The sequence below is a fragment of the Halichoeres trimaculatus genome, unplaced genomic scaffold (assembly GCF_033239565.1).
Source record: "Halichoeres trimaculatus isolate MK-OKI-2021-1 unplaced genomic scaffold, fHalTri1.1 fHalTri1_scaffold_2, whole genome shotgun sequence".
Classification (NCBI taxonomy): domain Eukaryota; kingdom Metazoa; phylum Chordata; class Actinopteri; order Labriformes; family Labridae; genus Halichoeres; species Halichoeres trimaculatus.
In genome coordinates, this window is record NW_027437180.1 from 40,797,878 (window position 1) to 40,814,269 (window position 16,392).

A 16,392-nucleotide genomic window follows, 5' to 3' on the forward strand; every position below is an offset into this window, starting at 1 on the left:
TAGGAGGTTCAGAGTTACATTTCTTTTTTTTAAAAAGGTTAGATAAAGTTAAAACAGTATAAAATCATCATTCTCAGTTTTTATTGTTTTTGTTTTGGAATTGAAATTAATTATTTGTTTTTTTTCCTGTGGTGTATAATTGCTCTTTGATTTTGTTTTACAAGCACTTTGATTGAATTTCTCTTCAAGTATTTTTAATCACCATCTCTCATTTGTAAGACTCTGACCTGTTAGATGTAGGGAGCATTAAAAAAAATAAAACAAAGTAAAGAACTGTTATCTGATGATCTGGTTTCTGCGCTCGCTGTCGTTGGATCTCCATCTGCACGTTTTTATGAACCTTGAACCTGCTCACTGGAATTTCCTCCGCTCACCTCACATTGTTCAGACTAACAGGGAGCCAGGACATCAGGGCCAGACGAGGGCCGTCCACACCCTGCAGGGTCTCTGAGGAACCATAAGTACTTCCAGGTCAGGAGGCCAGCAGGAGGATCCCGCAGGCTGTTCACACACACGCACAATTATCAAACTGTGATAAACACTTCTACAGACTGTCTTGAACGCGACTTAGTATCTTTTTTGTTTGTTTTGATCTATTTCTGTACTGGAGTGGTCGTGTTTTCCCACAGCGGAGGAATGCTGGTCTCTGGTGTTTGGAGACCAGGAGCTGAAAAGTTTGGAAACCATTGGTTTATGAAGAAAACTTGTGGTCGTAAGCTTTGTCTTTTAATGTAAAAACTGGATCATATTTGTATATTTCAAAACAGGAAAATTTAGATTTGATGGATTTATTATTGTTTATAATTTAATAAGCACAAAGTGATATTTTGTTTTATGTTTGTGTGAGACAGACATAACCAGGATGGTTGTGAAGTTAGCACCTTGTTGGAAGTGGACGCAACATTTGATAAGATACACTCCCTCCGTTTCTTACTGTATGAGTGTGACTGTGTGTGAGTGAGTGTGTGTGACAGTAAGGTGTGAGAAAAAGGTTGGAGGAGCTGCTGTGGAGGAAACGGGCGCGATGAGGGCTGTGACCCTCTCTCCTGATGATTATAACCTGCAGAAAGGGAAGCCTCCTCTGGAGCTGCTATTGTTCAGAGTTTCCTGGAGGTAAAAGAGGAACACCTGACTTCATCACACACACACACACTTACACACACACACACACCTCCCCCTCATTTATACACAGTCTGTTTATTTATCTTAACCTATTAATGGCATGATTTATTCATTGAGTTTGTGCGGCTCAAACTAAAAGAAGCAGAAACAGCAGGAACACGCTCGCTGTTATGAAGTTGTGTTATGCTGCCATCTAGTGTTGAAGGACACATCATGGCATTTTGTGCAGACATTTTTTCCATTATTTCTGATTTAATCTTAAAATAATTTGAGTTTTATCTCTCACATTTACTTTTGGATAAGCAATTATCCCTCTTCAAATATGAATGTTGACGTTTATTGATGAGCCCTTAAAGCTTTTTATTACATATTACAGTATCGCTAAAAACTGAAACATAAGCAGATTATAAATTCTTTTTTTTAATGAAAACATTTTATACCACTAAGTGTGAGATGCTTTTACTTGACAAGCCCAGAGAAATGTCTTATTTCAAGATATTAAAAGAAAAAAACAGTCCCTGAATTTCTAAGAGTGAAATAAAAAAATCTGCTAAGTGGGTCAGAGGGTCCAGGACTGAGCTTCTTCAGCAGTCTGTTCAGTCTCTGTCTCCTGGATCCTGTCTGCTCACAGCAGGTGAAGCTCTTCACATGTGGCCTTGGTGTCTGCTGTTAGCTCTGTTAGCCATGTCTGTGAATAGCATGATGCTACTCTGCCCTCTGGTATTCCCTCTGTTGCTGGGTTAGCACAGCTAGCTCGTCCATCTTATTGTAGATAGATCTTACGTTCCCAATAACGATGGATGGAAGGACAGGTCCATGTCGTCACCTCTTAGCTCACACCTGAGAACCAGCACGCCGTCCTCACCTCATTCTCCTCACCTTGGGGGAACATCCGGCCTAGCACGGGTTAGCATTGACATGCTACAGGCTGCTAACAGCTGAGTTCACATGTAAACAATGCAGCCATGGTTACATGTAGGATCTCCAGACAAACACAGGAGAAAAGTAGTAAAAATATCACTGAAGACACAAAAAGTTTGGTGTCCATGACCGACAATGAGCCGTACAAAGTAATGATCCACTCCAAATACAAAGATGACGAAAAAGAGATAGAAGCACACAGCCTTTAATGCACCAAATAAAGCTGTGTCCCACTTCAGGGGCTGCAGCCTTCGGAGGACCCGGCCTTTGTAGCCTGTGTAGACCGCAAAGGCCAAACTAAATTGAGACGGTCTGGTCTACGAAGCGTTTCCTGTTTGTCACCCTCGACGTCACACAGCGCCACCCTCACCTGTCAGGCTTACATTACTTTTAAACACACGTAAACCAAAACCTCACATTTAAACAGGATGATTTTTACTATCTTTTTGTTACTTTGCATTATTATTATTATTATTATTATTATTATTATTATTATTATTATTATTATAATTATTATTATTATTATAATTATTGTTATTATTATTGTTATTATTATTATTATTATTATTTATCTTTATTATTATAATTATAATTATAATTATAATAATTATTATTATTATTATTATTATTTATCATTATTTTTATTATTATTATTATTATCCCTATTGATAGAGTATAGATCTAACATTTACATGAGAGTAAGGCAACAACGTACATTTTCAACATTTGATCAAGTGCTGGGGGGATGATAAATAAAAAACGTATAAAATAAAAGCTGTTTAAATGATTTAATGTCTTTTTTGAATTCCCTGTAAAAAAAATAAATAGATAAAAAAACACCAAGTTTTTTTCCCAAGAGAATTTTCATTCATATTTTTTTATAATAATGAGAAGATTTCTAAAGAACTGTTTTTCAGTATATCACTTGAAAAGAGCCCAAACACATTTTCACACAGAAAAACAAAATATTCTTTCACGTTTTAGAAACACAATCACATAGTTGTTGCCAGATATCCTTCATATGTGGATAAAACAGGACTCCTTTTGGAGTTCGGCCGTGTCCATCATGTTGGGTGTTCATGCGCAATGAATCTTGGGATATGTGAGGCTATGAAGGATTCACTGAACCCGTCCTTCCCGGCCCCTGAAACGGAGGACGGATTCGTCGGCTGCATTTGGAGGCGCTGAATTGGGGCACAGCTTAAACCAGCAGCCTCCAGAAGCAGTCTACAGAAAAATGCTGCTTTCAACCACTCAGCCAATCAGGTGGCTCCCTCATCAGCTGATTACATCCACCTGTGTCATCAGTCCACCTTAAAAGCCTCCTGCTGACTCTTTCTGTGAATGTTTCTCGTGTCAGAGGCGCCGTGAGAGTCCACCATGCCCACCAAAAACGTCACAGACGAGCGGCTCGGAAAGTTCAAGAACAAAGGCAAAGATCCGGCTGTGAGTGTGTTTCTGTTCAGTCATGGTATAAACTCAAACGAAGCTGATTTTTTTAATGTTTTATTTTTACTCCTCACAGAAACTCCGAGAGAAAAGAATCACAGAGTGCGTGGAGCTGAGGAAAGCTCATAAAAATGAGAGTTTCATGAAGAGGAGAAACGTGACCCTGTCGTCTCTGCCGGATGAAGACGCTCTTTCTCCGGACTACTCCACCGACACGGTCAGTTTGGATCCGTCTGTGATGGTTTGATCCACAGAGTGAAGGTGTAACGCTGTGTTTGTGGCTGTAGGTGGCGGTTTTCTCCATCGAGGACATCATTAAAGACGTGAGCAGTGACAGTAAGGAGGCCCAGACCAGAGGCTGTCAGGCTGCCAGGTGAGACGTGGAGCCCGCTCGTTGTAGCCCCGCCTCCTGGGGGAGCTTCTCACGCCTCTGTTTGTCGTACAGGAAGCTGCTGTCTCAGGAGCGTAACCCTCCTCTGAAGGAGATCGTCGACGCAGGTCTGCTGTCCCGCTTCGTGTCCTTCCTGGGGATGGACGACGAGCCCACGCTGCAGTTTGAGGCGGCGTGGGCTCTGACCAACATCGCCTCAGGGACGTCCTGGCACACGCAGCAGGTGGGCACACAGGGTCAACCAAGCAGAGGGGATTTACTGTTAGGAGCAGACGTTCACTCACCTGTGTGTCTGTGTGAAACAGGTGGTGGAGAGTGGAGCTGTGCCCGTCTTCATCTCCCTGCTGGCCTCGCCCATGCTGCACATCAGCGAGCAGGCGGTGTGGGCTCTGGGAAACATCGCAGGTAAACTTTTAAAAGCCTGTCATGTTCAACAATAAACCTTTTTTATTTTATTTTAACTTATTTGATCAAGTTCATTAATCTTGAGTTGAGACTGAGCATGTCTTATTTGTCTGAATCATTCAGGAGATCTGAAAAAAAAAATCTTGTAAAAAAAAAAAAAAAAACTTGTTTCAAAGTTCTGTAGTAGCCTCAAGTTACTTGATGTAAAACTAACTCCTATAACCGTGATTATATATACAGATTAACTGACCTAAATAGCTGGGAATTTTACAAAAAATGTAACAATAACCGTAGAGAAACCAAACAAATGAAACCACAACTCCACAGTTTGACATCTTAAAGCTCATTTTCGGCTCCGTAATGTAACAAAAACTTTATTTTGCCGAAATTAAAATGACAGACAATGGAATTAGACTTGTGTAAATTCAGTATGCTCCACTTATTGTGCTTCAGAAAGTGTGTTTTTCAATTTATTCTAATCTAAAAGTAAGTATTTTCTCCTCCTGACACTTAGGATTACTTCTGAAGACTCACGTTTTTAAAGATTCTTGGTAAATGAACTTTTCTTGCTGCATAGATGGATAATTTTCCAGTTTAGAGAAATTTTCACAACAAATTTGACATTCTCTTGTTTCAGCTTTTTTTTTTTCCACAAGGGAAAGTTTGAGACTCGGCACAAATTTCAGCCTCTTTGCTGCCGTGAAAAATACAACGACTTGTACATTTCAGTGTCTAAGATGAGATTTCTCAAGGTGACTTAAAGAAAATGCGCCCTCTATAGGCAGGTTTTGCTCTTACAGTTGAAATAATCTTCAACTTTAAGTTGTTTACATGTGCAGCCTCTGTTTGTTTGTCACTGACTCGAAACATTGAAGCTCAGGGACATTATTGGAAAAATGACTCAAACTGGCTTTGGGTTGGGATGATGTAAAGAGGTTAGCCTTTAGCTTCCTCGCAAAAGCTACACTAGAAAAACTATTTTTTTTTTTTTTTCACTTTATTCAAATAGAGGCTTTGCAATGAATCACAACTACTAGTGTATAAATAGTTGAAATGAGATGCAGCATTTTTTTAAATTCAGAGTTTGGTAGAAGACTGAATCAGTAAATGAGCATGTGCAAACAATTAAACAACAAAATCATGTTTATTTCTCAATCAAATTTTTTTTGTTAGCGAAAACTTTACTTTAAGAAACAGAAATGTCTCCAGCGTGCGATGTTCAAGGCTTTACTAATCAATGTTTCCAGGATTTTGTTTTGACACATGAAACTTGTAAAACATTATATACTGTAGAGAAATTTTAAAGCTTGCCAAGTTATCGCTCTAAAGTTTTAATCAGTGATCTTATCAGATTTATTTTGTTGATTTTTAGTGAAAGAACTGATTTAGCTTGTTTCAGCTACAACTAAAATGAGGTTAGATATCGACATGTCTGCATTATGCAATTTAAATCTTGGTATGCGTCAATTTTCAGTCTACATTTTACAGGGTTCCTACAGCTCAGGCCAAGTTAAATTTAAGACTTTTTTTTTTTTTTTTAAGCCGTTTGAAATCAAATTTAAGACCAAATTGACAACGAACCACAATTGAAACAAACAAAACAAAATAAAAACCCCACATGATTTACCTGGGTGAGAGGCCATTTTGACCCAATGTTTATTTTAAATAAAACATCACTTTTTGTCTTCTTTTTAACCCCATTTTTACAGCTTTATGCCTATTTTTCCCCCCAGTCATCGTTTTTTGGCCACTGTCAGAAACATTTTTGTAACTTTTACATGTTTTTTCAAATTTAATATCAAATTTAATTCCCAATTTTGCTGCCAAAGACTACTTTCTTAAGCTACCTATGGATTTTTTTACACATTTTTCCCCTTTTTTTTTTTTGCAATTTCATACCTATTATGCACCTATTTATTATCCTTTTTCCACTTTCGTACCATTTTTGCCCAGTTTTTGCAATTTCATCCCTTTTTTGACCTTTATTCATACACTTTGTCCCACTTCTGGACCATTTTTATCTTTTTAAGCCCGTTTTTATATATTTATTTCTAGTTTGCCTCCATTTTTTTACCACTGTCAGAAACATTTTTGGAATCTTTACATGATATTTTTTACATTAAATTTTCAATTTAATTTACAATTTTGCTGCCATAATCAATTTTCCTAAGCCACTTTTGGATTTTTTTTGCCAGATTTTCACCTTTTCTTTCCCTCTCCAGGCACTGTAGTTAAAACCAAGACATGCGTCTGCTCTGAAAGATCCTGGTGCAGCCACATCACTGATTTGTTAGTTCTGCTTTTGTGATTACACGATGTTGCCATGACAATAAATCAGTGAATTCTTTTTGAAAAAAAGGATACATTTTGCTAAATGTTTTTTTAGTTCAATCTATCATAAATCTTATTAATGTGGTTAGATTTTTAAGACTTTTAAAATTGGATTTAAGACATTTTAATGCCAATTTAGGCCTTATTTTTAGAATTATGAATTCAATGCCTTTTAAGACTTTTCAAGGATCCGCAGGAACCCTGTTTTAGAAAAGTGCAAGCAATGAAAAACGGGTAAATGCGATATTCCTGGTCGAATATAAACAGACCAACACTTAAACATAACTATGCTTTTGTTTCCAGAAACTTGATTTTTATTTTTACCTCATTGGCAGATTCTTTACACACTTGAGGTGAAATTTGTTTCGAGATGTTGAAATTAGTTTTTTTCTGGACTTTTCAGACGAATGTAGTTTAGATTTGAGTTTTAGCAGTGAATGTTTCTGTGATGTTTGACTTTCTTGCTAACCTTTAACGGTATCCACTCCACAGGTGACGGTTCAGCTTCTAGAGACATCCTGATCAGCTGTAACGTCATCCCAGCTCTACTCGCCCGGATCTCTCCGGACACACCGGTACAACACACACACACACACACACACACACACACACGTCTGCAACTTTCTAACTTCAGATGGCACGTTTCATCACATTATTAAAATAACGGCCTATAAGCCATTTTTCATTGAAAGAGTTTTGGTCTTAAATCATCTCCGGTAAAATCGCTTAAATCTTTAGCTCAAAGGATCATGCTCCTTAACCCCCTACAGCACAATGGCTTAAGAGGGTCATTTTATTTCTATCCTAAGTCGAAACTTTGGATTATTTAGGATAAAATGTGTGACAATTTATCAAGCTTTTATGATGGCAGCTGCTTCAAGAAGAAATCGAAACTTAAGCACAGAAGAAGTCGTAAAGATGACTCTTGAATCAGTTTCTCCTGGTGAATGATTAGGTTTACTATCAGAAGGGCTAGAGGATAATGTGTAGTAATTTAATCCAAATTTCACAACTACATGTTTTGCTACTTCTAGCTAGCTACCTATTCCTGGCTAGCTCTCTTATTTCTGTATCCAAACAAACGAGCACAAGGCGATAATCTCCCACAAAGTTTTAAAACTAAAGAGATGTTTTTGCTTTTTGGTAGATGTATCAATATGCCTACTCAGCGAATGATTGACCCAATATTTGTTCAATTAAGGTTTGCTTTATGGAATTAAAGGACAGTTAATGGTCAGGTTTCAAAACATCGTCCAAACTGGATGTTGGAAATGGGTTAAGATCAATAAAAAAAAAACGCAAAAAAGACCTGGAGAATTGAGGATAGTCTTGTAAAAAAAATTACTCGGGCCATTATTTTAATAGGATGACGATTCGATTTATAAACTGAGGCTGAGATTTAGTTTTCAAATAAGCAAAGTTTGAGCTCAGTAAACCTGAAGTGTGGAGGTTAAACTACAGCTCCAAACTCCTGGCTTCAGTCAGACCTGATCAAACGATAAATCTTTATTTCTAGAGCAGGTGAGGTCTTTCAGCCTTATCTGTGTCTCTCCAGGTCGGCTACCTGCGTAACCTCACGTGGACGTTATCCAACTTGTGTCGAAATAAAAACCCCTGTCCGCCTCTGTCTGCAGTCCAACAGGTGAGTGACTGGAAACTCCGTTTATGGTTTTTAAAATCCAGAAAAATGTCAAACTCTGGGAAATTAAGATTCTTACTCCACTGGAAAAATTTAAGCACTGTTGACTGAAACTGCTTCCTGTCTCCAGGTGCTCCCCTCTCTGATCCAGCTCCTCCACCTGAGCGATAAAGACATCCTCTCTGACGCGTGCTGGGCCCTCTCCTACCTGTCCGACGGCGAGAACGAGCGCATCGACATCGTGGTGAGAACCGGCATCGTCCCCCGGCTGGTGGAGCTGATGGGCCACCAGGAGCTGAGCGTCATGGTGAGAGGACGCCACCCTTCAAGTTTTAACGTCTCTTTAAACAAACTAAAACGACTCCCTCCGCTCCGCCCCGCAGACCCCCGCCCTCCGCACCATGGGGAACATCGTGAGCGGTTCGGACCAGCAGACCCAGGTGGCGATCGAAGCGGGTATCCTGAAAGTCCTGCCTGAGCTTATGAGGCACCCCAAGGCCAGCGTGCAGAAAGAGGCGGCGTGGGCGCTGTCCAACATCGCCGCGGGACCCTGTAAGCAGATCCAGCAGCTGATCACCTGCGGCCTCCTCGCTCCGCTGGTGGAGCAGCTCAGGAACGTGAGTAGAAGCAGAAACAGATCTTAGACGTTCATGATTCACGTGATTAAACTCTGCTGCGTCTCCTCAGGGAGACTTCAAGACCCAGAGGGAGGCCGTGTGGGCAGTGACCAACTTCACCAGTGGGGGCACTGTGGAGCAGGTGGTCCACCTGGTACGGAGTGGCGCCCTAGGGGCCATCATCAACCTGCTGCAGGTGAAGGATCCCAAAGTCATCCTGGTCATCCTGGACGCCATCAACAACATCTTCATGGTGAGCGTCGGTCGTCGAAGCGTTTTCTTTTGAAGCGTTTCATCAGAGCGTTTGGGTCTCAACTCGTGACTTTTCAGGCGGCAGAGAAGCTCGGCGAGACGGAGAAGCTGAGCCTGCTGGTGGAGGAGCTGGGCGGCCTGGACCGGATCGAGGTGCTGCAGAACCACGAGAATGAGATGGTGTACCAGGCCGCGCACGCCCTCATACAGAAGTACTTCTGTGACGTGAGTAAAAACCGTGAGCGGCGCTCCAGCTTGATCATGATCCCACCGCTGCCTTTGACTTCTGTTTCCTGTCGTTCTTTCAGGGCGAGGAGGTGGAAGATGTCAAAGTCGACGCCACAGAGGATGCCTTCGTGTTTAAGAGCCCTGACGTCACGAGATCATTTGACTTTTAAAATTTGTACATTCTGATTTCTAAATGTTTGAATAAATAAATTTTGATACCCTACGTTCTCTGATGTTGACGTGTCTGAAGCAGAAAGGAGAAAGTTCAGAGTAAGAGGTCAAAGAAACTTCCCAAACAGGAAGAGGCTCCTGGTTTTACACATGTTGCAGCACAGCAGTGATTCTGGCGTCTAAAATTAGTTTTTGCTTTCAGTTTTCACTGGCACTAAAATTAAAACTTCCCCTTTTAAAGAGTCTGTCATTTCACAGGGTTCCTGCAGATCCTTGAAAAGTCTTAAAAGGCATTGAATTCATAATTCTAAAAATAAGGCCTGAATTGGCATTAAAAAGTCTTGAATCCAAATTTCAAAAGTCTTAAAAATTTGAACACATTGGTAAGATTTATGTTAGTTTGAAGTAAAAAAATATTTAGTAACATTTATCCATTTTTCTAAATAATTTCCTGATTTACTCTCGTGGCAACATCGCGTAATCACAATAGTGGACCTAACAAAACGGTGATGTGGTTGCACCAGGAACTTTTAAAGCAGACGCATGTCTTGGTTCTACCTAGGGTGCATCCGAATAGTCCATTTCTGATAAGGAACCTTCCAAACTGAAGAAATGACCCGGAAGCATTTAAGCGTCGGCCATGATAAGTGCTGTTTGAATTCTCTAAAAGTTAAGGAAAGGAGGGTCGTTGCTTCCTTTAATATCTCCTTTAGCTTAGGAAACACCGGACCATCCTTTTCAAAAAGAGAGGAGAAGAAAACGCCCCATAATGCCTTGCTGCACGTGACGTGTAAAAACACGGCTACTGCCGAAAGTTTACGGAAACTTACGGTGGAGAAGGGACAGAAATTATGTGAGAGACTGTTGCTTTTCTAACATTTACCATCATGTGTCTGCCTGAATGTGTTTATTGTGTTCACGATGTATGAACGTCAAAAAGATTTATAACCCCAAACGTTTGGTTGCATTTCCGAACTGAAACAATGAGTCACTAGTGATAGAAGTAATAACGTTTATTAAAATCAGTAAAAGAAGGAGAAATGAGGACTTTTACAATACTCCAAATATAATGAATTCAAACAATGTACAGGGGGTGTAGTGTTTCTGACAGTCTGCTGTATTATCCACAGTCCTCTTGTGTTATCAGGCTTCAGACTGTCAACATTTATAGATGCTCTCACCAAGCTCACACACACTGTATGACCAAAGACAAAACACCGTCACAGGTAAATCCTCTGATCATGGATTGTTGATGATAACCGGTGAAGACACGAAACGACTCTGTGAGATAAGGCAGAGGACAAATGCGCTTCTTGTAGTTCATTTTCAAACATTGTAGTTCGTCGTGGCTTATCTACGTCACAAGTAATTGTCCCATAAATATGACATCAGAGTAAAAGTGTAGTCGAATTCCTCTTTGGCCGCAGTTCTCCTTTCCTCTCATCTTTCCCCTCCTTCCCTTGACCCTGTGACGTTTTTTATCGGGGTTAAGGTAAAGTGGATAGGAAAGGACTTAGGAAGGACTATTCGGATCCACCCCTAGGGTGGCTGGAGAGAGAAAAAAATGAGCAAAAATTGGCAAAAAAAAATCCAAAAGTGGCTTAGAAAAACTGATTATGGCAGCAAAATTGAGAAATACATTTGAAATTAAATTTCAAAAACCACGCAAAAAACTCCAAAAATGTTCGTGACAGTGGCCAAAAAAGATGAATGGGGGCAAAATAGACAAAGTTGTAAAAATGGGGTTAAAAAAAGGTAGAAAGTGATGTTTTATGTAAAATAAACAAAGGGTTAAAATTGCCTCTAACCCAGGTAATTCATGTGGTGTTTTTGTTTGTTAGTTTTGTTTTGTTTCATCTGTGGTTCATTGTCGACTTGTTTTTAAATTTGATTTCCAACGTCATTAAAAAGTCTTAAAAAGTCTTAAATCTAACTTGCCTTGAGCTGTAGGAACCCTGTTTTTGCTGAACGTTTGCGCACTTGCAACTTTCACCAGTTCCTCTTAATCCCAAACACTGAGGAAGTTTATTTAAAGCAGAAGTCATCTGTGGCTCATTGCACTGAGATTAAATGTTTTTAAAGCAAACTTTAAACTCACCTTTTTAATCCAGCTTCAAACTGAGTTTAACTTTATCTACAAAAATTCTGAATTTATTCTGTTTAAAGGCACATAATCTTAATCTTTTAGAGTTGAAACATCTTTTTTTATTTGTTTACTTAATTTTTCTTATTTACTTTACTACTTTTACCAGCTTTCTAATTCTCAACAGTTTTAGTTCTACATTCTCATTTTCTCAGTTCTCATTTTCTGTTTTACTTCTTTAGTCTTAGTATTTTTTTTTTAGATTTTTTTTTTTATTTTCTTGTCTTGAGTTTAAACATCTTTGACCTTCAGTGTTTCCTCATTAAAGTCTCCACACAGTGTTTCCTCAGTTCATCTGAACTAATTTTAATTATGTTGTGTTCACAGTGCATGTGTGTGTTGTGGGTTTTTACCCTTCCAAGAAATTCAGGCGTCATTTTTGTCTCATAATTTCTCCAAATAAGACGTTTTGAACTCCTTGTTTGGACTTTTTTTTTCTTTTACAAATAAAAGCTGTTATTCTTACAGAATTATCAGTTTAACTCACTGCATCAGGTTTACACTGACTCAATTTCACCTGTTGAGTCCGGAAAAAAGTCAGATTTGATACTTAAGAAAAAAAGAATGAAATGCTTGAAATGAACCAATATACTTGTCAAGTTTCTTAAAATAAGAATAATGTCTTAATACGAGAAACTAAACAACAGGCTCTCATCATCATCATCATCATCATCATCATCATCATCGTCCTGACTTTGTCCCCACGCTGCGTCTGCTCTCATGTGAAACCTCAGCAGCTCAAACAGCAAAAATAAAAAGTCTGACACAGTTTTTCTGGAACTTGACTTAAGGAAAAGACGTTTTTTTTCTGGTGGGAACTTCAGAATAATCTGGGGAACTTTGAGGAAACCACCAGCTGAAGTTTTTACAGTCAGACCCCACCCTGAGTCTGGACCGCCCCACTTCAGCTGGGACATAAAAAGGAGACCAGAACCAGTCAGACTGAAGGCCGGACTCACGGAGAAGAGCTGCTTCATCATCATCAGGTAAGATTCACTGACACACTGTGACTTTTTGTATCTACGCTTTGTTTCCACTGCAAAAAAACTGAAATCTTATCAAGTGTTTTTTTTTCTTATTTTTCAGTTTTTCTCTATTGGTTTGGCTCATTTCTTCAAACAGAAAATAACACGGACAAACCTCTTAACTACTCGGCAATTGTTTACAACATAATTGAATTTCTCATTAATTTAATCAAATTGCAAATATTTTTGTTCAGTTTGGCAAAATACAAAACACAGTTAGCCTACGGTTAGCACAGTTTCCCAGTGAATACATCTCGTTGATCTAAACCGATTGTTGATTCTAAAACATGTTAGCATCATTTCATCGTAGGAGTCACCTTATCCACAATAATCTGTTCAACTGTCCAAATTAGTCAGCAACATGAATGAATGAATGAATGAAGGAATGAATGAATACTGTGTATGAATCTCTGGGAACATTTGATGAATTGATAAATCAGACGTCAGGTGAAACTAGAACTGGAAAAAGAACTTTCATCATCTCAGCAGAGCGAGGGTGAGGACAGCGGTTACCATTTCCTTAGCAGTATGGCCGCAATGTGTGATGTCAGACCTTGGAGGCTGCTCTTACCGTAATGTCTTTTTTTCCCCTTTTTTTCCTCCTGTTTTATATATACTTGTATTTTGTTAGATAGACAAAAATGCGCTCAGTAACCTTTGTCAGTGAAGGACTGGGCTCAGACTGAGAGGTGGACATGAGGGATATTTCAATGCTCCTCTGCCGTAGTGACAAAACATCTAAACAGTTTGACTTAAAGCGCTCACACAAATCCAAAGGGACGATGGTTTCGGAGGCACTGACTGTTTTCGGTTTTAACACATGACTGAACTTTTTTGGGAGAGATATGAGCTTTTTGCAGGTGACCCATGGTGTTATGTTGATCAATCCAGGTTAATTTGAGCAAAAGCACCAAGAATGTTGAGAACGTCCGGTCTGTTTTAAAGAAATGAGCCAAAGCAACTTTTCGTGGCACTGACTTTTTGTATGGGAAAGGAATTTAGCTTTGAAGCGTGAGTGAACCGTTTTGGGAGAGAAATAAATTTCTGCAGGTGAGCTATGGTGTTGTGCTGAATTGTAAGACTGTTTTGCCAAATGATCCTAGAGTTTTGAGAAAATAATTTCTCTTTGAAGAAATGAACCAAACCAATGGAGAAAAACTGTAATATTGTATTCTATTTTTAAGCAAATTTTCAAGCAAATTTCTCTATTTCCATTGGCAGATTTTTTTTAGTTACAGTAATTCAGACCTCATATTTTCCTTAAATAACCTGAAACAAGATATTTTTCTGGACTGATCAGGTGAAAGTTGCTCATATCAAGTGTAATAAGTAGTGCTGTCAGGCGATTAAAAAAATTAATCTAATTAATTACAGGATTTGTAATTACAGGATTTGTAATTAATTAATCTAATTAATCACATTTTAATCTCATATCTGCTTAAGGTCCCAAAATAAAGACATTTGAATCCCAGGATATTAAAATTACATTAAAAGACATTAAAAAAACATTTAAAAAATATACAACACATTTTTAGGTACCCTGAGGCATAAGGAACAAATGAAAAAAGTTTTATGGTTCTATCTTTACAAAATCTACACAGTCCTGCACCTAAGATAAGCTGATTTGATTTTTAGGACGGTTTTTACTTCTGTCACATTTTTACTCGATGTGGACTCAATTTTCACTGCAATATGAACTTCTATACTTCTATGAGGTCAGGAGAACCAGGGCTAAAGGCTAAAAACTGTGAGGAACTATGTACAAAACACTTTATTCAAGTCTTGGATCAAAGAAAAGTGAAGTATTTTCAGTTTAACATGCTCTGAACACACAAACTGTTGCTGATTGGTGCAGAGCAGCCCCAAGCTAACACATGACACCAGGAAGATGGAGGCAAATTTTCAAAGAATTATTTAGATTTAAATACAAGACATTTATCGATCATTCAGGGCTTGTTTGATGCAGTAAAGAGTGTAGAATTATCTGTTTTTCACAGAATTGAGCAAACGGTTGATTTTCTGTATTTTCAAAAAGGACGTGTGAATAGACGCGATGTGGACGGCAGTCCGACAAAAATCACTCTTGCTTCGCCCCCAGTTAAAGCATGTTGCTGACGTCAGGTGTGATACATTCAGGGACCGTCGGAAATGTGAAAATCTGGCGAGAACACCTCTTTTTCCAAGTAGGACAAACGGTTTGTAAATGCCAGACATTTGAAAATAAGTGCGTCTTTGAACGCCCCGCGGGTTTGGGATCCAGATTAATCTGCGTTAATTTTTATAACGCGTTAATTTGAGGTGTATTTAATTAATCTAATTAACGCGTTAAAATGACAGCCCTAGAAATAAGACAATTTTGACTCAAAACAAGACAAAAACACTTGATAAGAGTTCACTCTTTTGCAGTTTGTAAATCATTTCTTTCAGTGATTTCTGCAAAAATCAGTCACAGAGTTAACATTTTTCTTTTTTTAGGTTAATCATGCTGAAGACGATTGTGTCTGTATTCACCGTCCTCTGCTGCCTTCATGTCAGGATACGACCTGTGAATACAAAGACGGTGAGAGAAAACTGGGGCTAAACTTTCATTTCACACACGGCTCAGTCTGTATCTTCATCTTCGTGTTGTGTCTTCCTTTGCTCCAGCTGCCGGATCCAGAAACCACAAGGTCCTCTGATGATGAGGCTCCTCCCCCTCCTCAGGAAGCGGCGCCGACCCCGTCCTCCAGCCATGCCAACGCCTCCCTGAACGTCCCGTCAGCTCCTCTCCTCAGGATCCCTCTGAGCCTCTTCCCGGACTCCGTGGACGACATGTACTACGGCTGCTCCCACCAGATGCTGATCAAAGTGAAGCGCCACCACCTCCCCAGGAGCTCCAGAGAGGGTCTGGACTCCACGTACACCAAGCTCTGTGCCCTCAAAGCCATGAAGACCAAGGACCCCTACGACCTGCTGTCCTGGGATCACTTCCGGGCGCTGTGCGCCTACACAGCCGGGTCCTACAATGACCTGAACCGCGCCGTCCGTACAGGCAAAGCGTCCTATAAGACATCCTTTGAGTTCCACTCGCTCCACTTCCTGCTGACGGACGCCATCCGGCTCCTGAAGGTCAACCAGAGGAACTGCTTCACCAGCTACAGGAGGAGCAGACTGCTCTTCAGCGGAGAAGCAGGACAGACGATCCGCTTCGGCTCCTTCGCCTCCAGCTCGCTGAACAAAGACCTGAAGCAGTTTGGACGGAGGACGTGTTTCGAGATCCACACGTGTTTCGGCGCCTACCTGAAGTCCTACTCTGAGTTCGACTCTGACGAGGACGAGGTCTTGATTCCTCCGTACGAGATGTTTGAGATCGTGTCGGTGGACGCGTCGGGACAGAACGAGTTAGACTGTGAGGTGGTGTTCAAGCTGGAGACGGCTGGAGTTCACAGCGGCCTCAACTGTCAGGCTGTGGATACGGTTTAACAGAGACTTTGGTTTTTACTCGTTTTTGCTTAATGTTTAAAATACATGTAAACTTCTTTTTTAGTGTATTATGGTTGATCCTGAGTGCTGCTTTCCACTGAGATACTTTATTTTATTAAACATCAAAACTTTTGATCGTTTAGGCTTTTGATGTCCTGACAAAATTGTATCTAAACTTTGTTGCCATTAGAGTATTTGACTTTAATTTGTTTCCTGAAAGAGTTACTGAGAAAATC

General features: G+C 39.7%; 2 protein-coding genes across 2 annotated transcripts; both read left to right on the forward strand.

Annotated features, from left to right (window-relative positions):
* Nucleotides 1-3,379: 3,379 nt before the first annotated feature.
* On the forward strand, nt 3,380-9,574 carry kpna7 (karyopherin alpha 7 (importin alpha 8)). Its single transcript, XM_074665336.1, has 12 exons — nt 3,380-3,489; nt 3,569-3,709; nt 3,780-3,865; nt 3,938-4,106; nt 4,189-4,288; nt 7,112-7,194; nt 8,175-8,261; nt 8,389-8,565; nt 8,642-8,875; nt 8,946-9,128; nt 9,206-9,352; nt 9,436-9,574. The coding sequence occupies exons 1-12, from the start codon at nt 3,424-3,426 to the stop codon at nt 9,523-9,525; spliced, it is 1,563 nt and encodes a 520-aa protein (XP_074521437.1). The 5' UTR covers nt 3,380-3,423; the 3' UTR covers nt 9,526-9,574.
* A 5,602-nt stretch (nt 9,575-15,176) lies between these two features.
* LOC141800590 (NAD(P)(+)--arginine ADP-ribosyltransferase 2-like) lies at nt 15,177-16,156 on the forward strand. Its single transcript, XM_074683254.1, has 2 exons — nt 15,177-15,254; nt 15,341-16,156. The coding sequence occupies exons 1-2, from the start codon at nt 15,177-15,179 to the stop codon at nt 16,154-16,156; spliced, it is 894 nt and encodes a 297-aa protein (XP_074539355.1).
* Nucleotides 16,157-16,392: the final 236 nt, after the last annotated feature.